Genomic DNA, 23,948 nt, shown 5'->3' with positions numbered 1-23,948 from the left:
CCTCCCCACTCACTCTCTAAAAATAAATAAACTTAAAAAAACAAAACATTTTCCAGACATACAAAGATTCATAAAGTTTGATATTCACTATACAGGACAAGAAGAAGAAATGGTGACTAAGGTTTGGACTAAAGCAAACCTGTTAAGTAAAGGATGGCCATTGAGATGAAGAAGACTGTAGGAATAGGTTTTTTGAGAAGATCAGAAATTCAATTTTAGACATGTTAAGTTTGAGGTTTCTATTAGAAATCTAAGTGGAGATATTGGATAGATTGGTGAATATTCAAGTGTGGTTCTGTTAGAGAAATATAAATTTGAGAGTTAGCATATGGAATGTTATTTACAAAATAATACTGGCTGAGATCACGAGAAAGGATCAATAGAAAAGATGAGAGATTGTCTAAGGGTGCGAATTCTCATAAAGAATTTTGAGACAGGGAATGCAAGCTGGTGCAGCCACTCTGGAAAACAGTATGGAGGTTCCTCAAAAAACTAAAAATAGAACTACCCTATGACTCAGCAATTACACTACTGGGCATTTATCTACGGAATACAGGTGTGCTGTTTCAAAGGGACACATGCACCCCAATGTTTATAGCAGCGCTATCGACAAGAGCCAAAGTATGGAAAGAGCCCAGATGTCCATCGACGGATGAATGGCTAAAGAAGATGTGGTGTATATATACAATGGAGTATTACTCGGCAATCAAAAAGAATGAAATCTTGCCATTTGCAACTACGTGGATGGAACTGGAGGGTATTATGCTAAGTGAAATTAGAGAAAGACAAAAATCATATGACTTCACTCATATGAGGATTTTAAGAGACAAAACAGATGAGCATAAGGGAAGGGAAACAAAAATAATACAAAAACAGGGAGAGGGACAAAACAGAAGAGACTCATAAATATGGAGAACAAACTGAGGATTACTGGAGGGGTTGCGGGAGGGAGGATGGGCTAAATGGGGAAGGGGCACTAAAGAATCCACTCCCGAAATCATTGTTGCACTATATGCTAACTAACTTGGATGTAAATTTAAAAAACCAAAAGTAAAAAAAAAGAATTGTGAGACAACCTCCTTTTGGGTTTCCAAGTTACAATCTTTAGCTGGGGTGGTTATTATTAAGTCAGACCCGGAAGAAGTTTTTCGGTTTCTTGTTGACTTAACGTAACCACAACTGCTGGGACTTCTGCTTGGTCTCTTGACTACTGGACCTGGCTTCTGCTTGTCTCCCGGCCGGAGCGGGTCATGGACAGCAGACGGTGCAGACCACGGGGTCTTGGAGTCTGAGACCCGGCTTAGCCTTGCCAGAGAGTGTGCTGAGCACACGTGCCACCTGTGGTTACGAAGCAGCCCATCTCAGGGACCAGCAAGTCTAGATGTCGCCAGAGACTAGCCTCAGCGGTTGTGTTAACGCAGAGGAGCACAGTGTTGCCAAGGCTTGTAGAAGGCCAGGAAGCCGCCATTTACACATAGCCCAACTCTGCTGGGAAAGTGGCCCGTAGAGGCCACCCTGTGAAATGGCAAATTGAGATGATTTAAATAAACTTGGAAGTGCAGGTGAGGAGTTCGTTGAAGGAAGCCCTGATTTGGACTCACGAATGAATCCTGCTTGTTTGCATAAAGGTCCACTTTCCTTTAATACTTTTGAGAAGCAGAGAGGTGGGTAGGTTTTAAAAACTAGGAGAGTTTTAATGTTTCTGTTCGGTCCTAGTTGTTGAGCCTAATGGGTTCAGAAGGACCTTAGTATTTCCCTAAACAAAGTCACAGGCTACCTGGTCATTCCTTAGACTGCCTTTGTATGTTCTTTTAGTGCAGCATTTCAGAGAAAAATACCTGGGAACACAGGTACTGATGCAGCATCATACAACACTGACTCACAGTGGAAACCATAAAGGCCAAGGAGATGAGAACTTTGTCAAAGTTATTATTTTCATTTCAGAAATAATAGGAGATACTGCATCCGTGAAATAAGAACAAGATAGATAGTCTGAAAAAATTCAGTGAAGGATAAACATTGTTACTGATAATTAAAATATAGCAGAAATAAGGAGAGAGTTGGAAGGTGAAATTGAGCAGATCTCTTAAAAAACAGTGCAAAAAGACAAAGGAGATAGAGTATTTGAGAGAAGAGATAGCTTTATTTGAGGATCTATCCAGGAGGTTAAATATCAAATAAGTTAGTGTTCTAGAAATAGACCACAGTTATGCAGAAGGAAAGTTATCTTCAAAAATATGATTGAAGAATATTCCCAGGACCAAAGGACATATTTTCAGATTAAAAAGGCCTATCAAGTGTCAGGCACAAACTTTTTTTTATTTTTAAATAACAGAAAACTGAAAACAAAGAAGTCTGCAAGCTCCCAAAGAGGAAAAAAGTAGGTTACACATGACCATCCAGAATCAGAATCATTTCAGAATTCTCAAAAGCAAGTCTTGAAGCTAGAAGATACTTCTGAAGGAAATTTATTTTCACCCTAGAACTCCATATCTGTCTGTTAATTGTGAAGGTACATGAAAAGACATTCTCAGACCTGAAAGATCTCAAATTTTTTTTTTTACCCTCCGTGCATTCTCTCTCAGGAATCTACTGCACAATATGCCTCACCAACATGAAGAATTGAAGAGAGTATGTGTGATAAAGCAGAGGTAATCAAACACAAGAGGGACTACAATGGGATTCCTGAGATGATAGGAGAGACGGCAGCTGTGCCTCATATAAGGACAGCCAACTCAAAATGTGGCAGATCAGAAATTTGCAAGGGGCGGAGGTTTACAAAAAGATAAAAATGAGAGGACACTTGGTGTTTTAAAAGAGAAATGTGTTGTGAGGCCATTGCAACGTTTGGAGGACATTTGGTGGTTGAATTACTAATGAACATATACAGATCTAATCAGAGCAAACAAAAGTTGTGCAGGAAAAGAAAAGTAATGGTATTCTACGTGGCTCAGATATGTTGTAGAGATTCAGATATTCCCCCCACTACTGATACATTGTTACAGCAGCATTTGTAGAAAGGACTATTCCTTCACTGTTGAATATCTTTGAACTCTTTCTTAAAAATGAGTTGCTCATAAATGTGTAAGTTTATTTCTAGAATACATTCCACATCCACCCACAGACTTATTTTTTTAATGTTTTTTAAAAATGTTTTTATTTATTTTTGAGACAGAGAGAAATAGAACATGAGCAGGGGAGGGTCAGAGAGAGAGAGAGAGAGAGAGAGAGAGAGCGAGACACAGAATCTGAAGCAGGCACCAAGCTCTGAGCTGTCAGCACAGAGCCCGATGCGGGGCTTGAACTCATGGACTGTGAGATCATGACCTGAGCTGAATTTAGACGCTTAACCGACTGAGCCACTCAGGCACCCCCACAGACTTATTTTTTATAGAATTTATTTTGGGCATCTAAGACCTTAGCATTTTCACATAAGCTTTTTATTTAGTATGCAATTTTATCCAAAAAACCTACTGGGATTTTGATTGAGCTTGAATTGAATAAACCAGTCAATTTGAGGAAGAATGACATCTTAAAAATGTTGACTCATCTAGTTCATCAGTAAGGTTTATCTTTGTATTTCTGTAGGTTTTAAACATTTATAAAACGATGTTCTGTAGTTTTCAGCATATGGAGTAGTATATAGCATGTTTTGTTATATTTACCTGTAACTATTTTATGTTTGTTGAGATTTGGCATGTGGTATTTTAAAAATTTGATTTTCCAGTTCATATGTAGAACAATTGATTTTGTTAAATAGATGCCTTAAGACTTCCAGTATAACATTGGAATAAAGTGGTAAGAATAGAAGGTATCTTTGTTCCGAGTCTTAGTGGGAAGGAGTTGAGTATTTCACAATTAAGTATGTTATTGCCTGTGAGTTTTTTGTAGATGGCTTTTATCAAGTTGAGGATGTTTTCCTTGCTTTCTGAGTTTTTATTATGAGTGGGTGTTGCATTTTGTCAAATGCCTTTTATGCTTCTTTTGAGATTATCATGTGTTTTCTCCTTCATTCTGTTGAAATGGTACTTTAGGTTGATTGATTTTTGCATCAGCCTTCCCTTCCAAGGATACACTTCATTTGATAATGATATACTACTGTTTTTGTTTTTAATTTGCTTATGTTTTCAGAAAGGTTTTCATGTCTATGTCATGAGAGGTATTTATATGTGATTTTATTTATATTGTTTTTAGATTTGGTATGACAGTAATACAGGTTTCATAAAACGAGTTAGGAAATGTTTCCTCATCCTCTATATTCTGAAAAAATTTACACGTGGTTGGTATTACTTCTGTTTTATTTCCTCTCCAAATTCATTATTGACCTGGACTCTATCAGAGTATCTTTATTGGAGAGCCGCCAATGGAAACTAGCTGTCACAGGATTCCTCTATACAGATTTCTGTAATTCTTTTTGGACCATTTCCCTCTTTGTGATATTTTGCCCCATAAATTTCAGTTGCCTTAGCCTCTTCAGGTTTTGATCACTGTCACCTCTGCTCAGTGTGATTGTTGGCCCAGCCAGGGGTCTACTAAGTGCCAGAAGAGCAGAAAGCTGGGACAGACACTCAACGTGTTCATCTGTGTTACTTCTTTTCTCTCAGAGGACACAGATTTGCTGTTTCAGTACCTGTTTTTTGATGTCTGAAAACAGTTATTTCATGTATTTTGTCTCATTTTCTAGTTGATTATGCTGGTAGGCCTGGTCTGTTACTATCTCCTGTGTCATGGCTGAAGGTAGAAGTATATAAATAACATTTGAACTTTATAATAATGTAATTGTGAGTATTGACCTAACCCAAATGAGGGTGGAAGGCTAGAAAGCAGAATTGATGGTGCCTGGGTGGCTCAGCCGGTTGGGCATCTGACTTCGGCTCAGGTCATGATCTTGCCATTCCTGAGTTCAAGCCCCACATTGGGCTCTGTGCTGACAGCTCAGAGCCTGGAGCCTGTTTCGGATTCTGTGTCTCCCTCTCTCTCTGCCCCTCACTCACACTCTGTCTCTCAAAAATAAATAAACATTTAACAAAGTTAAAAAAAATACTTTGTTAAAGAAGAAAGTAGAGTTGGAATGTATGGTTAGGCTGGGTGAAAGAAAGCTTTCAATTTGTGTAATATGATAATATCTAGAACTGAAAAGATCAAGTAGCACTCATACAAGCATCTTATTTAATGCCGTGATAGTAAATGACAAAATAATCATCTAAGAGTCTAACAGGATTATTTCTAAGGAGAAGCAAGAAAATGAGAGGAAGGAAGGAAGAAAAGGTTCGGGAAGGAAGAAAATGAGAGATTACTTTTTTCCCCAGTAAACCTTGTAGAACTGTTTAGGAACATACACAGAAAAATATCAGTGAAACTAGGGAAATCATAGGAAAGAAAGTGCAATAGTACTGGTCTTAGTCATAATCAAAATCAAGATCAAACACATTTTAAAAAGAAAAAGAAGAAATTATTTTTACTGCTATAAGGTCCCTAAAGTCATGGAATTTTATTTACTTAACAGTAGATCATGGAAGTATATTGAGCTGATATAAATATCAGGAGAAACTATATCCACATTCATAAAGGAGAGACTTCTAACTTCTATATTTTAGAATTTGATAGATGAAGTAGACCAAATAAAGGGAAATGGAAAATATTGAATGACACAATTAGCAAGCATATGTGTGTTTGTACATGGATCCAACTTTGTGCAAATTAGCACAAAACTTTATTTATTTAAAGTTTATTTTGAGAGAGAGAGCGGGCAAGTGGGAGAGGAGCAGGGAGTGGGGGTAGGAGGACAGAGGATGTGAAGCAGGCTCTGTGTTCAGAGCAGACAGCCTGATGCTGAGCTCAAACTCACAGACCGTGAGATCGTGACCTGAGCCAAAGGCAGACACTTAACCAACTGAGCTACCCAGGCACCACCCCTATTTTATTTTAATTTATTTATTTGTAAGTACTAATTTACTTTCTCTATACCCAACATGGGGCTCAAACTCATGACTCCGGGATCAAGAGGCACATACTTCCATCTGAGCCAACCAGGCACTCCAAATTAGTATAAAACTTTAAAATACAAGTGTAGTGAACACAAAAATTGACTCTTAGGCCACACTGGAAATATTAACCAGTTCCAAAAAGAAGAACTCCGTTGTGTATTTCTTTTTATTTATCCTGCTTGGGGTTTATAGGGCTTCTTAAATCTGTACCTTTGTGAGTTTCATTAGTTCTGGGGGAAAAAAAAAAATCAGTTATCATCTCTTCAGATATTGTCTTTATTCTCTTCTTCTGGGACTCTGATTAAATATTTTTCAGATTTTTTTTACTACCTTCCATGTCTCTTAATTTCCTTTCTGGTTTTTTGTTCATTTGGTTTTTTTTTTTCTTTCCTTAATGCATTAATGGATGATTTCTTCTGATCTTTCATATTGTGTTTGAATTGTTTTTAGTCATCTTTGGCTAAATATGTCTATTGAATTCTAAAATTTTGCCTTTCTAGAAGTAATGTTTGTTCTTTTTTCATGCTTGATATATGTTAAATAGATTTTTATACCCTGCACATACTTTCAAGTTTATCATATATTTATTTAAACAGATAAGCATTATTTTTAAATCTGTATCCAGTAATTCCACTAAAGTCTGTGAGGAATGTTTCTACTGGTTGTTTTTCACGTTGTTTTCTTTATGTGCTTGATTATCTATGCCTGCCTGCTTCCTGGTTGTTGTCATTGAATTATTTGTAGGGTTCTCCAGGGTCCAAGGTAGATTTGCCCTCCTCTAGAGAGATTTTGATTTGGCTTCTGCTGGATACTGTGAACATTGCCATTAGGGATGCCTCAAGCATAATGGTCTTTGGTGGGGCCAAGTATAAAGACCTTAAGTCTCCAGGATGCAAATCTTCCCTAAGATTGGTTTCAACAACTTCTCCTTCAACAACTGATTTTCTTCTATCTCCCTTTTGTTTTGTTTTGTTTTGTTTTGTTTTTTTATCTTGTTCTGACTTCTCTGTAGTTTATTCTTATCCTGAAACTAACAGGCCTGGGTCTCAGCTTAACATGGAGATGATCTCCCCAAAGAGTTTTCATCTTGGTCTGGCCCTGGGCTTTGAATGCTGTCCCTCTTTCCCCATTTGTTGTTACAAACACTTTACACTTACCTCTCTGGATTTTGACCTTTATACAGAAATTGGCTTGGGACTTCTCACTGCAGATCATCTATCATTTTTAAGGTATTGGTTAAAAAATAAAGCTTTATATGGTAGTTTACATCATTTCTAGCAGGAGGAAAAGTTAAAGCTGTAAATACATTTATTGGAAAACAGAACAAAAATGAGTGAGCTTATTGCAGGTTAAGAAACCAAAAGAGAGTATTAAACATTGTGATAGTGGAAGCGCAGGGATTCAGCAGAATTTGGTAAAATAGAAAAAAGTAGTATTTCAATAAAAGTTAGAGCTGGTTCTCTGAAAGACCAATAAAATAATCAAATTCTTGGCAGGTCAGATCAGAAAATAAAGAGAAGAGACATAAAGATACATTAGAAATAGAAGTGGGACCATAACTACACAGATGAAAGAAAATAAGTGATATATTAGTGATTATATTATATTAGAAAATAAGTGATTTATATTATAAACCACCTTAATAGTTTGGCAGTTTATCATCAAATTAACACTATTAAAAATGTTTTACACATTAAAACTGCTTTTCCGTAGGTGACATACTTCACACTCCTTTGGTACATGACATATAATAATATATTTAAAGAAAGCTCCCCTGCTTATAATTTTTCATCTGGTGCTATATTTCTAGAAAATTAAGTTTAGTGTATGTGCTTCAGTCAAAAAGTAGACCAGATGTGTTTTTCTTTATGATCATTTTCAGTACTATCGTTGCTCGCTTTGTAGGTCACACTCTCTGCAGTTATTCAGATTATGCGTCTCTGTCTCATTGTTAGTCCGCCTCTCTTCCTCCACTCTTCGTACCAGCTTGTTAAGTTTCCTGTCCCTGGGTTTGCTGAGGAGGTATTTATGGTGGTGTGTGTGTGGCGGAGCAGCGCTCACGGGATGCACGCTTCTCCTACTTTTTGTGAAACCTGTAGAAAAGTTAAGACTCTTTAAAAAGGAAAGTTAGCATTGCTAACTTTTCAGTTTTAGAGAGTAGCTTGGTGTTCATTTGGCAAATATTTATTGAGCTCCTAAAATGTGCACTACTAGCTTTATAGTTCATCCTAGAGACAGACTTCGGGTCATGGATTACCAAGTCAGCTGTTTTATTTGCCTCCCACTCGCAAGGAAGTTAGAGTATGTCACATAGGACCAATTAGCTGGAAGATGCAGATTTTTAAATCAAATGGTATGGGTGCTTAGGTCCTGCAGGACCAGTAAGAATGTCTGAAGATTGAAGAACAGGGTTTTTGGATACCTTATGATATTACCGGTAGAAGCCGAGGAACGTAAAGAAAAGTCTCACTTTCTCAATTGCCTTTAGCATTAATCTGAGTGTGTTCACAAATTTGAGGGGTTTTATTTGTTTTTGTGTTTTACTTACATAGGAAAAGATGAAAAGTACCTTTATGTTAAAAGCATAGCAGGGTTTCAAGCTTTCGGATACTCTCTCCACTGTACCTTGTTCCTACTTTTTTCCTGGAGGTCATCATTTCTGTTAGCCCCCACTCCTGTATTCTGATAGGCACAATTTTCTATTTCTGGGATCTCTGGGTATCCACATTTAGATATGATTGTATTTAATGTGTCCTGTCTTCCATTTATTAACTATTTTTTATTAGTAGTAATAATAACCGATTTATTGAATGCTTATGTATAGGACACAGTCTTAATCACTTTAATGTATTTCCTTTTGTAACTCTTACAGAAACCCTCTTAATAAAGTCCTGTGATTCCTATTTTACAGAAAGGATGACTGAGGCAGGCAGGTCACATAAATTAGCCAAGGTCTCTCAGATGGTAAAGAGGATCCCAGATTCAAAGCCAGGCAGTGTGAGTCCACAGCTCTTATTCAGACGACCGTTAGCTTTGGCATTAACAGTAGCAATGAAAACAATATTATAATGACAAAAAAGGAAAAAATTACAACGTTGGAATTGCTAGTATTTATTGAGGGATTACTATGTGCCAGTCATGATAATAATTGCTTTATTTTTTTGTGAATTTTTTTTCATGTTTATTTATTTTTAGACAGAGAGACGGAGCACAAACAGGGAGTGACAGCAAGAGGGAGACACAGAATCTGAAGCAGGCTCCAGACTGAGCTGTCAGTGCAGAGCCTGACGCGGGGTTCAAACTCACGAGCTCAGAGATTGTGACCTGAGCTAAGTCAGACGCTTAACTGACTGAGTCACCCAGGCACCCCAATAATTGTTTTATTTTATCTTTACCCCCACCTTCAAGATTATTTTCAGCTTGTGAGGATACTGAGACATAGAATTTAATTGACTTGCTTAAGTCCACATGGCTAATAAGTGTTGAAACTAAAGTCAAACTCCTGAACCACAGAACCTATAGATTGTTGTTTATGTGCCCGTTTATCTTCCTCTAAGAATGAATTGAAGAATAAGCACTTCGTTAATCTTCTAACACATAGTAGGTTTTCATTAAGTGCTTATTGAAAATAGTATATAAAGCCATGTTTACATGAGGTAACTTCTACTCTTTGCCTCTTCCACAGCACCTTAGATGTTTGATTTTTCCTGTCAACTCTGCTGGACACTATATGGAATACCACCGTTGTATTTTTTTAAATTATAGAACCTTTGTAATTCTGGAGTATTTTAAGTTTAGTGCTAAAAATAGTCTGTGCTAAGCTCTAAAAAGATAAATATTTTTTAAAAACTTGTATAATTTTAAATTTATTAAATAAATAATACTTGAAGCAATTGAAAGATTGAGGGGGGCCCCTGCATGGCTCAGTCCGTTAAGCATCCTATTCTTGATCTCGGCTGAGGTCATGATCTCACATCTTATGAGTCCAACCCCCACATCTGACAGCGAAGAGCCTGCTTGGGATTCTGTCTCTCCCTCTCTCTGTCCCTTCCCTGTTTGCACTTTCTTTCTCTCTCTCGCTCTCTCAAAATAAATAAATAAACTTAAAAAAAAAAAAAAGACTGAGAAAAAGGGAGATGTAACAAATAACCACATACCCATCATCCAGAATTTGATCATTGTTTATGTATATACCTTATGTCTTTCCATATTTAATACTAACTTCTTTGTTTTGTGCTTAAAGCCATATCCAGAAGACCCAGCAGTTTATAAACCACTCTCCCAGGAAGAATTGCAGAGGATAAAGAATGAGAAAAAACAGAAACAGAATGAGAGAAAACAGAAAATATCAGAAAATCGCAAACATTTGGCTAGTGTACGTGTTGTACAAAAAAACCTCGTCTTTGTTGTAGGTCTGTCTCAGCGCCTAGCAGACCCTGAGGTAAGCCCTCTTGTGTTTTCTTTCTCAACTTGACATTTTTTTTCTTTTTTGCTTATCTTATTTGGAAATAACAGCTGACCTTGCCTATTTCCAGGATTTCCCTGAAATTATTAAAACTTAGGAGAGAATGGGAAATGGTTTTTTAATTCTCTCTAAGCAACCGATGGCCAGTTGTGATCTTAGGCAAGTGTCTTTATCTTTCTTGGCCTCCTTTTCTTTAGTTGTAAAACGAGGTGGTTGACCTAAATCTCTAAAATCTCCTTTAGTGCTAATAATCTATGAAAGTTGGATAATTGTTTTATATTGCCATATGGCTAGCATGTGACATGACTACTCTGTTTCTTTCCTCTTTTCTGTAGCTGTGTAAGGATCGTCCTGGGCATGCAGCTACGTGAACCCACTAGAGAGCTGTATTTTTTTAATCCTGCCCAAGTAGTGATTCTTGCTTATAGAAGAGTTAGAGAACTACTGCTACGCTGTACCATTATTCTTTATTCATTCATTTCAAGCCAAGTTTGGGGAAAGAGGGAGAATTTGATGAAGGAAAATAATGGACCGGGTTCTGTGGTGTTTCTTTGGAGGCAGAGCAGACCTTATTATCCCCTCTGTTTATTACCTCTTTTTTCTCCTTTCACCACCAGTGCTGTAAGAGTAACATTGAGCTCATAACTTTCCCTGAGACCCTTGGATGTATATCTGCTAAGTTTTCATTTCTGATGTGTTAGGAGGTGCTGACTAGATTGATGGGAGGGCAGATAGAAGCTGATTGACAGCCAGAGTGTTCACTTGAGTAGGAGAGAGTTGGATTTGGGGGCTCTGCCAAAGGTACCCCTCAAGAAGAATTTGGAGTAATATTCCTCATGGTACCCATTAAGAGGGAAGGTTATAGTGAATATGCTTAGGGAGGTGGAAATCTTCACACTTGGCTAAGTGGGCTAATGGCCCAAGAAGAATGAAATTTAACGAGTGTAAACATTAAGTTTACTGTGTAATTGAGGTTGTGAAGGGCTTCGAGATCAGTAGAAGAGAAAGTCAGAGACACCTTACCAAGAAGGCTTTTCTCATTGGCAATAAACATAGAGGCAACTCCAGAATTACTTGGACCTAAGTCCAGGGATGCTGGCATTAGTGGGTTGCATGAGTCCTTCAGGAGACCAGGTTCTTTGCAAAGCCAATGGGGTTGGTCTAGAATTCCACACGAAAGGACTTTTCAGCAATGGCTCTTAAGGATGAGAGCTCATTTCAGGTCTGTGACTCAACCTCAACAGCCAGTTCTTTCTTTTTTCTTTTTAATTCCTCAGGCAGGCAGAACCCCACTTCACTTGTGACCATTTTCTTGAACACCACTACAACTTTGCACCAGTCCTTCTTTGTCTTTCAACTCTTGTCTTTTTTCTAACTAGAAAAAAGGGCCCTTCTTGCCTCTGAAAGTTTTTTACTTTATCTGTCTCTGTTTACTCCTACTGATCTTACTGATTAGAGTCTACTTGTGCTTTCTGAAACTGGTATTCCAGTAAATGAATGGAACTTTTATTTTGATTTGACAAATCTTGGATATGCATGTACTTGACTGTGTTAATACATCCTGGGTCCTGTCACCTATAGTACTGGAGGCACATAGGGAGCAATGCCCGAAAGCTGGCTAAAATTAAGCCATAGTCTCAGTCTGCTGTTTGGATTATAGGTTTTCTGCCTCCTCTTTGTATTCTGTGATTTGTTTCTATTTACTTACAGAGATTTCTTATTTCCACTTCAAAACATAACTCCAGTAACGTTAATCTGAAGAACTGTTACACAGAAAGAAATTAATCTAGGTGGTGACTAGTGAGAGAGGACACCTTATCATGAATCTAAATGTGCCTTAAAAAAAAAAAACACTGTACTGGTTTTATACTTTTGAAATCAGTGTTCTTGGTGAGAAGACCCTGAATTTTTTTAAACATTGGTTTCTCTCATTTATTTCACTTGAAACCCTAGGAAGATCAGAGACCACTGTTTTATTTACTCAATCCTACCATTTCTAAACAATAATATCTTAACACATCCTCTTAATTTGTGTGTATAATCTTTTCCGTTTGGAAAACTTAAAGTCAGCTTTATTAGAAAACTTGAAGTTTCAAATTGCTAGTGGTAACTTTCAGGTTAAAGGAGCTCCCTATTATTTTTGGATGATGAACAATTTGGTGTGTGACTGAATTTTTTTTTTTAATTTAATTTTTTTTAAATGTTTATTTATTTCTGAGAGAGAGAGACAGCACAAGTAAGGAAGGGGCAGAGAGAGAGAGGGACACACAGACTCCGAAGCAGGCTCCAGGCTCTGAGCTGTCAGCACAGAGCCTGACACGGGGCTTAAACTCACAAACCGCAAGATCATGACCTGAGCCAAAGTTGCATGCTTAACCAACTGAGCCACCCAGGCACCCTGTATTTGACTGGATTCTGATTAACAGGAGAGTTTAGGAAAAATTCAAGATTATTTTGAAAATAATTTTTTGCCTCAAAAAACTTAATACCACGATTGATTATCAAATGTATTCACTTACTGATAAATAGGAAAAAAAACTATTTTAGAAGTTATGGTATATAGTTAGAGGTAGTGATTAGAGGTAATTATCTTCTAAATCCTAAAATTTTGGATTTGCTGGAACCTAATTCATTCATTTTCTAAATTAACTTCTGAATTTTTACCCTGTTTTAGATACTTTGATGTTGTAGATAAAGTAGTTCAGCAAGCCAGACACAGTCTCTACTCTTTTTTTTTTTTTTTCTTCTTAACATTTATTTATTTTTTGAGAGACAGAGAGACAGAGCATGAGCAGGGGAGGGGCAGAGAGAGGGAGGGAGTCACAGAATCCGAAGCAGGCTCCAGGCTCTGAGCTGTCAGCACAGAGCCCGATATGGGGCTTGAACTCACAAGCCGTGAGATCATGACCTGAGCTGAAGTCAGATGCTCAACCAACTGAGCCATCCAGGCACCCCAGTCTCTACTCGTAATTAATAACTGTTGGGAAGACAGAATTTAAGTACTTTTAACTGTGCTAAGCATTTATAAACAGAGAAGTACAGAGTTTTGGGGGAACATATAACAATAGGGGACTTGGCTACTATAGATATCCACAAAAAGCCTTCCTGAGGGAAGGATAATTAAGAATTACTAGGGATTCCCTAGGCCGCAGATAAGGACAAGTGTGTCCCAGGTATGTGGTGGTCTGAGAGAGTAGCTTGTTTGAGGAACTAAAAGACTTTAAAGACAGAACCATGTTATTTTACAAATGAGAAGTTGAGGCATAGGGAAGTTAAGTGACTTGCCTAAGATCACACAGCTGTTTCATAGCAGAGCCAGGACTAGGACCCACCCCCCCACCCCCACCCGCCCCCACTTCTAATCCCCTGGTCTTAAAGGTCCTATTCTAGTGTTTTACACTGATCATTGGTTTGTTGTCCATCCATTTCTCTAGTCATTCATCCTTCTGTCTGTTTACCAAGGTTTTGATTTTCTCTGTAGTGTCCATGAAAACTTGACTGTGTTCCCAAAGAATATACAGGGAGACAGTTTATTTATTATTTAAAAAAAAATTTTAATGTTTATTTCTGAGAAAGAGACAGAGTGAGAGCAGGGGAGGGGCAGAGAGAGAGGGAGACAGAGTCTGAAGCAGGCTTCAGGCCCTTAGCTGTCAGCACAGGGCCCGATGCGGGGCTCGAGCTCACAAGTCATGAGATCCTGACCTGAGCCGAAGTCGGACACTTAACCACCTGAGCCACCAGGCGCCCCTAGAGTAAGACATTTTAAACATTTGGCATGCCATTGGGCATTTATAATTCTGTCATGTAGTCTTTTTTTTTTTTTTTTTAATGTTTATTTATTTTTGAGAGAGACAGCAAGTGGGGGAAGAGGAACACACACACACACACACACACACACACACACACACACACAATCTGATGCAGGCTCTGGGCTCCGAGCTGTCAACACAGAGCCCGATGCGGGGCTCGAACCCACAAACCACGAGATCATGACCTGAGCTGAAGTCGAACACTTGACTGAGCCACCCAGGCGCCCCTGTCATGTAGCTTTTTATATTCTATATTAGTATTAAAGCTGGCTCACTGTGAAGTAAATATATCACATTGAATATACGGATAATGTGATATGTAGGGTATTCTGCCTATTCCCCATACCTTTTATTCACTAGAATACTGTTTTGCTAGTTGTATGTTTAGACAGAATCTAGAATATTTAACTTAATATAGAAAGTTTAAATTATTTAAATTTCCCTTGCCTGGGCAAGCCATTTCTTATCAGCCATAGGGCCATTTGCTAATACTCTGAGGCCCATCGGTGTTCTTTATCCATGTAATTCTTTTTGTTCAGTGTTAAAATTGTTCCCTTTTCAATAAGCATTTATGGGGTACCATGTGCTGGGCAGTGTATAAGACACTGAGTATACACCAGTACAGACGTGGTCCCTGCTTATTTTCAAGCTAACAGTTACTGTAATATGAGTAGTACTGAGGGCTATGGAGGCACAAGAGAGAGCACCCGATCTTGCTGGCGAGGTATGTACTCTTCTGCTGTCTTTGGGGTAAAGTGCTTCAGGCACAGGAACTATACAAATGCTCCTGGATGAGAAAGATCTCAGTCTGCAAGTGATTTGTTTGGCTGGAAGATTAGAGTGCAGTGGTGAGAGATGAGGCTGGCGAGGTAAGTAGTAACAGATTCTGAAGGTTTTTTTTTTTTTTTTTTTTTTTTTTTTTTTTTTTTTTAAATTTTTTTTTTCAACGTTTTTTTATTTATTTTTGGGACAGAGAGAGACAGAGCATGAACGGGGGAGGGGCAGAGAGAGGGAGACACAGAATCGGAAACAGGCTCCAGGCTCCGAGCCATCAGCCCAGATGCCTGACGCGGGGCTCGAACTCACAGACCGCGAGATCGTGACCTGGCTGAAGTCGGACGCTTAACCGACTGCGCCACCCAGGCGCCCCGCTGAAGGGTTTTTAACCACGCCAAGGAGTTTGCACTTTATCCTAAAGGCTGTGGAAACCTGTTGAATGTTCTTAAGAACAGAGTGACATGGCTAGATGTGTGCTTTGGAAATAATCATTCTGGCTCCAATGTGACATGTCAGTGTAGTTATACAGAAATCTTATGTTGTATTGAAGGTCTTGTAGCCAAATATTGGCTAGAAACTATTTCCATAAGCCAGTGGTTTTCTTATCAGAACCAGTAACCATTTTTTAAAAAATATTTTATAACACTCCTTGACTTTCATGAAGTAAAGAAATAAAAGTACTAAGAGGAAAATAATTATACAATACTATTTCTACATGTAAAGCTTGGGTACCCCTACTCTAGGACCTTGCTGTTCAAGGTGCAGCTTCTGGGCTGGCAGCATTAGTATCACCTGGGTGCTTATTATGTAAACTCGGGCCCTGCCCCAGAGCTACTGAATCCAAATACACAATTTTACCAGATCCTTGGATGATTTATATGCATATTCAGGTTTGGGACATACTATTGTTAAGTATACAATAAAATAGTGGAATACTTACATTTTTTGTAGAATCACTGTGAATGTGACACCCACAATGCAGATTGTTACAGGTATCTGTATTGGCAACTCAGGTACCATGAAATGCCAATGGTGTGATTTTTCCGAAACAACTCTTAGTATAATTCTGAATAAAGCACTTGTAGTCTTCCCTGAATTACATATTATTTGCTTTCCTGTAAATTCAACATATGTCAAAATTGTAGGGAACTACTCTGAGTTTATGTATAATGTGGAGTTTGTTTCTGGGTTCACTTAATTATACATAGGCTTCTCAGCTACATTAATGTCTTATAGGACATTCAGCAATTGTGCAGGACAGTTCTTCATTTTGCAGGGCTAGCCCAAGCCTGGTAAGCCATTCCTGGTTCTCATGCACTGAACATAAGTATTGCCTCCCATTCATTTTGACAACCTCCCCCAAGAAAAGCTCCCACGGATTTTTAAATGCTCTCTTGAATGCTGCCTTCATTGAGAGCTACTGCCATAAACTCAGATGTGATTTGAGATGCTGATGTAGCATAAACTGACCAGCCTGAACCTTTGAAGCAGGTATGTTGGCTGTGGAGCCTTTCGCTGAGTTGGTATGCATCCAGCTGGAATAGTGAATACAGTTCTACGCTCCACCAGCCAGGAAGCTTTTCAAAATAAACTCTTCCCCCTGCTCCTCAGCCCTGGGACTTTGCTGTGTAAAGCCTCAGGGCCATTGCCTTCACCACTTAATAGTTTCATATGTTAGGGGATTTGGTGGAAAAAAGATCGAAAACCAAAAGTATCATCTCATAATCCATTAAAATTGGCTATAGAAAACATGACAACCCTATACTTGTAAGAACCTAAAGCAAAATGTGGTAAAAAATAATTGTTAATTAAGTTGAAAACTGTTAGGAATTTATGATACCTCAGCCATACACTATTTCACAAAGTCTTGATTCTATCATACAGAACACATTAGCTGAGTTGTAAGTATGTGAGAATGTTACCAAATTAAGAGTGTTTGGAAAGAATACTTGGCACACACTTGGACAGGTACACACAGAAAACTTCCTTGAGAGAGAGCTTGCTATTTGTAGAGGTTGTAAGAACAGTAGGTCTATAGATAAATTTTCTATTTCTTTTCTAGGAAAAGAACCAAATTTAATTTTAAAGTAGTTGGAAATTATGGGAGAAGTTTTATATCAGGTTACATATTGGTCAGATTAACACAGGTCAAGTAAGTCTGTAAGTAAAGTAAAATGAATGCATATAGTGATCACAAAGTAAAGGAGGTGGCACAGGTATAAGGGGGAATAACTACAAAGAAGTAACCGGGTAATAGCGAAATGAATAAATTTGTTTCCATCACCCCATATATGTTGTTTACTAGGCAAAGAGTAGGGAAAAAAACGCACACACACAGAGGAGATAATCAAGAAACCGCAAAATCAACACAAAGAGAATAAGTACACACATACAGTGATACATCATTAAGCTTAGAAGGTTGAGGAACATTGTTACCGTATTTGCAATTTGTAACTTTAACATATCAAATATTATATACAATAGATTTATGAGTAAAGACTGTCTCTACTTATGTCTGTTCTTGAGTTTCTGTCTGTGTTTAATACATAATTATTTGGTCATTGTTTTGAGAATTACTTTTTCATAAGGATCATCTATTAATGAAAATGTGGTTAAGATGTTTGATTGTTTTGGTGTTTAAGAATACTGTGAAGGTAAGATTTCACTGATTATTGGTGCAGATACTAGAACATGGTGGGTAATACCAAATTTAGTGAGTCTCAGTTTCCATATACTGGGTCAATAAAAAATAGCTTTTACACTCTGTTGATAATATCCTATAGGTTAACCACACAAATTGTAAATTAGGAAGTAGTCACATTTATTAGAAAACTTTAAAAACTATTTTCCTTTCACTGAAGAGGGATGGTTATGTCCCCATTATAAGGATAACACTGATGAAAATGGGGACACATTATACCTTATTTCTTCTTCTTTTATAGGTTTTAAAACGACCAGAATATTTTGGGAAGTTTGGTAAAATACATAAAGTTGTCATCAATAATAGCACATCATATGCAGGCTCACAGGTAACTCATTATAGGGATTTTTGCCTTTCCTCCCTATGGTCTGGGCTTGACCTGGGCTGTTCAGAAGGAAAATTCAGCTTTAATTACAAAGCCTGAGGGTCAAGGATTTAAGCAGTGTAGTGACCTCTGTTGGTGGGGTGGGGGAATTTCTCATGCTCATTTGACTCTTCAGGACTTAACAGTGAATTGATAATAAGAGGGAAACAGTAAAACAAAGTTTAGTGTTCGTTTGGGGGGGAGGGGGAGTTGAGTCTATTATCAGGCAATGCGATAATAAGGTGATGGTTTCTAATTAATATTTTCAACTATTGAAAACTTAGTAGAGCATCTTTGTTATGCTGGTATTAGCAGATAGAATACTCTCGCAAATTGCTTTTATTTTGGGGAGAACATAATTTGACAAATCTTCAGATCTTATTTTTTTAAATCTAACTTTCAAAGCTTATTGTAACCTTGACGAGCCTGTCAAATGACTTTAAAAATATAAATACCAAGCCAGGGATGATATTTTATCCATATATATTTTAGTATACTTAAAATCAGATAAAATTCATTAAGTATGGTTGTTTTAAGATAAACTAGTATATGGTTTAATCAGAGTTACTACTACTTCTAATTATTGTCATTATTATTAATGATAGTAGTAGTAAAGGCCTTCAGAATTCCCTAGGCAGGGTGCAAAGGAATTGCTAAAGTTTTTGTTGAATTTGAAACTTTGGTAACAGTGTGTTTTCACTTTAGGGTCCAAGCGCCAGTGCTTATGTAACCTATATCCGGTCAGAAGATGCTCTCAGAGCCATACAGTGTGTCAACAATGTGGTAGTAGATGGCAGAACACTTAAGGTAATATGTTCCTCTTGATGTTTTTTTAAGGGGGAAGAGGTACAATGTAGTAAATAGAGGAGAGGCTAGGATTTACCTATTACATTTGAGGGGGGTCTATTTGAAGATTGCTTCTTAAGTATCCATACTAATTTATGACAGCTGATTTGTTTACTGCCAGATTATGTGTAGGGTCTTGTTTGACCAGGTAGGAATAAACACATTCATTTTTAGGTGATAATCTTTAAATATCTTCTGTAATTACACATAATCTTATTTTGTGAAAATAGGATCTATGATACTTATGACAGAAAATGGTTCTGATTTGTTGTCCTTAAATATTTGAATATTGATCAGTTCAGGTTTGAATAAGGGGTCCCACTGAGCCATGCTTTATTTAAGTGGAAAAAGGCTGGCATAACTAGAAAAAAGAATTTGCCTTCTTAATGAGCAAGTACAGTTACTTGCAAGAAGTTACTATAACGTGGAACAGATTTTGTGCATCTTGTCTTCTGATCCCTAGGGAAGATTTGGGTACTCAGATTCTGGAAACCATAGACTTGGGCAGGGGAGGGGGTTCTTGAGTTCTTCCAAATGAGCATCATTTTTAATAAATTCTGCTTAGTAATAGTTTAGTTCTCCAGTATTCAGAGCCTTACTTATTGTTTTGGTTACATTGATGCCTCATTTTAGGTGAAGTGAAAACGCCAAAGATGGAAATCTTCATTGTGTCAATTCACATTTTGGGTCATTTTTCCCCCTCCCCAACTCTCCTACAGGCATCTCTAGGTACAACAAAATACTGCAGTTACTTCTTAAAGAATATGCAGTGTCCGAAGCCTGACTGCATGTATCTACATGAATTGGGGGATGAGGCGGCCAGCTTCACAAAAGAGGAAATGCAGGTAGTAAATTAATGTGAATTATAAACTTTGCGGAAAAGGGAGTATTTTTCTTTATAAGTTAAAATTACAAAAGCAAAAACTAGGGATTCTATTTTTTTAATTATTATTAAAGTAGCATTTTCCAGTGTTCCGTGGAATATCAGTTCTACAGAATTATTATTGTAATAAAGATGGGTCGGTAGTCCGTTAAGTGTGAACGAAGATGAATAGGTTTCTTTCTTACAGGACTTCTCAGAGTCTTTAATATGCTAATACATATCCAGGAAGGGAATGTACATTCAGAACTTAATTGGCCAACGAAGGCATTTTGGTAAATGCTACTTTAGTGGGAATATCAGCAAAATGAAAGCTAAGTGGGTTACTGTAATTATGAGGTTTTTCCTTGCTAATTTCCACTCTTTATAGAACATGCTAGATAATAATAAACCTATCGAATGTTGCTGATAAGGTAACATTTTTATAAAATGATTCTCCCCATGAAAGCGTACACTGAATCAGTGTCATGAGTTGAAGGTTTATTATCCCATGTTCTTTTTTATATTTTCTGTCCTCTAGTCTCCTTTCAATTTGTAGTATAAACAGGCCTTTACAAGTAAAAATGTTGACCACATGCATATTAAATGAGGATTATACCAAAGCACAATGCTGCACTTCCCTATTGTAGCTGAGGTCTTCAGATTGTTGCTGTGGACTTTTGCAGGAATACCCTTCTCATTTAGAAGGTGGGGGTAGCATTGATTGCCAACTTTGATTCTCTAGGTCAAGCTAGAGAAAGTCTAGTAGGGTCGCCTTTAAGAGCAGATTGTTAAATGAAATACTGCCTTTTTTTTTTTTTTTTTGACTTGGGGTTACTACAGATTAAGTCTCATTGTAATCAATTCATTGGTATGTCTTGATAGTATTTCTTGATGATCCCAAAACAGTGTTAAAATAAGGTCTCTGTGATATTTAATGGGCACAGATGACTTCTTATCTAATAAATGCTTCTTAATTTGTTTTCTTTCTTTGGATAAAACCTTCTTGGATAAAATCTAAGGTTGAACCACTTCAAACTAATTTTGACAAGTAGAGAATATGCACTACTCATGCTACTTTTACAATGAAAATCTCTGTCTAAAGAGTTTCTAAGCCCTACTTGATCTCTTTTTTGAGTATTATTGAGTTATAAATGAAAATGGATAGGTGGCCCTTGGAACTTACTTGTAATGGGATTTAACCTGTCTCTCTGGACTGCCCCTGTAGAATCATTTGAGTATTAGTTTCAGCTTTTAGTTGCTAATAAAAGCCAGAATATCTCCCGAAGTATTGATTGTAGAAAAAAATTTCAAGGCTTTTCATGTTTTAAAGATGTAAAATCCACATCTGACTGTATTTTTTCTTAACAATTTAAAATTCACTGTTGTGATGAACTCATCTGTTTTTCTTTATGTGAGTTTAAAATTAATTTGAAAGGAGGTTTCTTTATTAAAACACTTCTCTATATACAAAGGAAATTTGAACAGATTATATCACAGTAAACATCAGCTCTTTCCTTGTTACTGCATATCTCAAACTTTAGTGCTGTATGAAACATTTGTAGATCCATTTGAAACAGGCAGGAGCGCCTCTCAGAACAGGGGATGATGTGGGGCGCCTGGGTGGCTCAGTTGTTTGAGCGTCTGACTCTTGATTTTGGCTCAGGTCATGAGCTCATGGTTTGTGAGATCAAGCCCCGCATTAGGCTCCGTCCTGAAAGCGTGGTGCCTGCTTCAGATTTTCTCTCTCCCTTTCTCTGCCCCCTCCCCCACGCATGTGCTTTCTCTCACTCTCTCTTTCTCAAAATAAATAGCTAAACATTAAAAAAAAAGAAAAAAAAAAGAATAGGGAATGATAAGTTGTGCAGTATATATGATACAGTCATACTCGATTAGATGATATTGCCCTTGCTTGTTTTTATTGTTTTGTTTCTGTTTTGATCTGTCCTGTTCTGGATTTGGTTTTCCCATAACATCTAGTTAGACCACACTTTTAAGATAAGTAAACAATCCTTGAAGGTAAGTAAAAATGTCGTTTCGGTTGTAATATACATACAAATAGTAGAAAGTTATTCAGAATAATTTCATTGGGATTTATTTTTGTGTTGGACTAGTTTTCCAGAAATAGTCTTTGCCTAATTTCTCCCATAATGTTTGTGACATTGCCTTCTGATATACTGCTACGACTACAGTAAATACAAATTTCTCTTTTTTGTGTATAGAGCAGTGATCTGCAGACTTTTTCTGTAAAGGGCCAGTCAGTAAATATTTTAGGCTTTCTGGGCCAAATGGTCTCTGTAGCAAATAGTCAATTCTTCTGTTATAGCAGAAAGCAACCATAGACAGCAAGTAAATAAATGAACATGACTGTTCCAGTAAAATTTTATTTATAAAACTCCAAACTAGTCTGGAATTTAAAATATATTAATTTTTATGTAAAAACAAATTAATGGAATTTTTACTTAGTGTCAAGATAATGAAAAATGTAATAAGACTTTTCATCTGTGTATTATTTACAGTGTTAGTCTGATTATTTTGGGTTTTTTTGTTTTTGGATTTTTTGTTGTTTTTAAATGTTAATTTTTTTTTTTTTTTTTTTTTGAGAGGGAGAGAGTGAGAGCTTAAGTGGGGGAGGGGCAGAGAGAGGGAGAGGGAGAGATATAATACCGAGCAGGGCTCCGTGCTCTCAGCTCAGAGCCTGACGCAAGGCTTGAATTCGAACTGTGAGATCATGACCTGAGCTGCAATCAAGTGTCAGGTGCTGAACCAGCTGAGCCACCCAGACCTCTTTGTAATTTTTAGTCTCTTTTATTTTATTTTATTTTATTTATTTATTTTTTTTTAATGTTTATTTATTTTTGAGACAGAGAGAGACAGAGCATGAACGGGGGAGGGTCAGAGAGAGAGGGAGACACAGAATCTGAAACAGGCTCCGGGCTCCGAGCTGTCAGCACAGAGCCTGACGCGGGGCTTGAACTCACGGACCGCGAGATCATGACCTGGGCTGAAGTTGGACGCTCAATCGACTGAGCCACCCAGGCGCCCCTTTAGTCTCTTTTAAAAAGTTAGATTAATTACTTTTGGTGATCTTCGGAAAGTTGTGTAACAGCCTGTTAGAAGAGTTCATTCATATATGAAAGATGGGGAAATACGTTTAAAAGGGACTCTAGTTTTTTGAAGTAGCAAAAAAGTTGTCTATTAATAAGCTTTTTTGCACAATAAAGTGGTTGATGAAATGCCTTAATTAATGGTATACGTATCACATAGTTTTGTTGGAAGAACTTTCATTGGTCTAGTGGTTCTGTGGCATCATCCTCACAAGGTTCTCTAAAGCCATGAAAAACTTTTACATGTTTTATTTAGGATTTCTTTAATAATATGGAAAGTAAGTTATTAATTTTTAGCAGCCATTTTATGAGCCCCACTGCAGTTTTTATTTCTTCTTTCATTAGGCGGGTAAACACCAAGAATATGAACAGAAACTACTTCAAGAATTATATAAATTAAACCCCAATTTTCTTCAACTGTCTACGGGTTCAGTTGATAAGAATAAGAACAAAGTGACGCCACTGCAGAGGTATGATACGTAAGTACCGATATTCGTATGATCAGACACCTTCCCTTCATGTCTATCGATCTTCTCTTTTCATTCTACATCTTCTTCAGGCAGAATCCTTCTTGACAGTGTGTATCATTTGTGCACAGTTGTTGCACCAAATAGAAAATGTTGAGTCACAGTTTCTGGGTTTGAATATTTGCTGCCTGCTGCTCCCTGGTAACACATCAATGAGCCTCTTGATGGCTACCCTTTGCGTTGATTTGCAGACTGCCCTGGACCCTGAGAACACCCTCCTTGCAAAAAAGGAAATTAAGGGATGTTGGTTACTGAAAGGCTCTTATTTACCTAATTAAGGTTTCCCTCCTGATATAATGTGGGGGAAATACTGGAAAAGGAAGAGTGGGAGTTAATCTGAAGCATTGTATGTTGGAGACACACATATTTGTGGTTTTCTAGTTGCAGAAATCACTAAAGTTCTCTAAATGGGGAGGATTCAGAATCTTTTTCATCGTAGAAAACGGCTTATTTTTGTGTAGACCTGTGCTATGTCAATGTTTAAATAAACTTACAGTCTTAGGTAC

At 37.4% G+C, this 23,948-nt stretch overlaps 1 protein-coding gene across 8 annotated transcripts in view; it reads left to right on the top strand.

Annotated features, from left to right (window-relative positions):
- Positions 1-23,948, top strand: part of CNOT4 (CCR4-NOT transcription complex subunit 4) — a 148,349-nt gene that overhangs the window by 67,848 nt on the left and 56,553 nt on the right. For 4 of the 8 annotated variants that reach the window (XM_078438953.2, XM_078438954.2, XM_078438969.2 and 1 more), the window contains 5 exons: positions 10,231-10,428; positions 17,981-18,067; positions 18,809-18,910; positions 19,669-19,794; positions 23,261-23,394. In XM_078438953.2, the coding sequence (XP_078295079.1) occupies positions 10,231-10,428; positions 17,981-18,067; positions 18,809-18,910; positions 19,669-19,794; positions 23,261-23,394 (647 nt within the window). The remainder of the gene's footprint in view (positions 1-10,230; positions 10,429-17,980; positions 18,068-18,808; positions 18,911-19,668; positions 19,795-23,260; positions 23,395-23,948) is intronic. The other 4 variants (XM_078438958.2, XM_078438974.2, XM_078438976.2 and 1 more) reach the window with 2 other exon arrangements.

This window comes from Panthera onca, chromosome A2, assembly GCF_046562875.1.
Source record: "Panthera onca isolate mPanOnc1 chromosome A2, mPanOnc1 haplotype 2, whole genome shotgun sequence".
Classification (NCBI taxonomy): domain Eukaryota; kingdom Metazoa; phylum Chordata; class Mammalia; order Carnivora; family Felidae; genus Panthera; species Panthera onca.
This window is presented reverse-complemented; position numbering and strand designations above follow the sequence as displayed.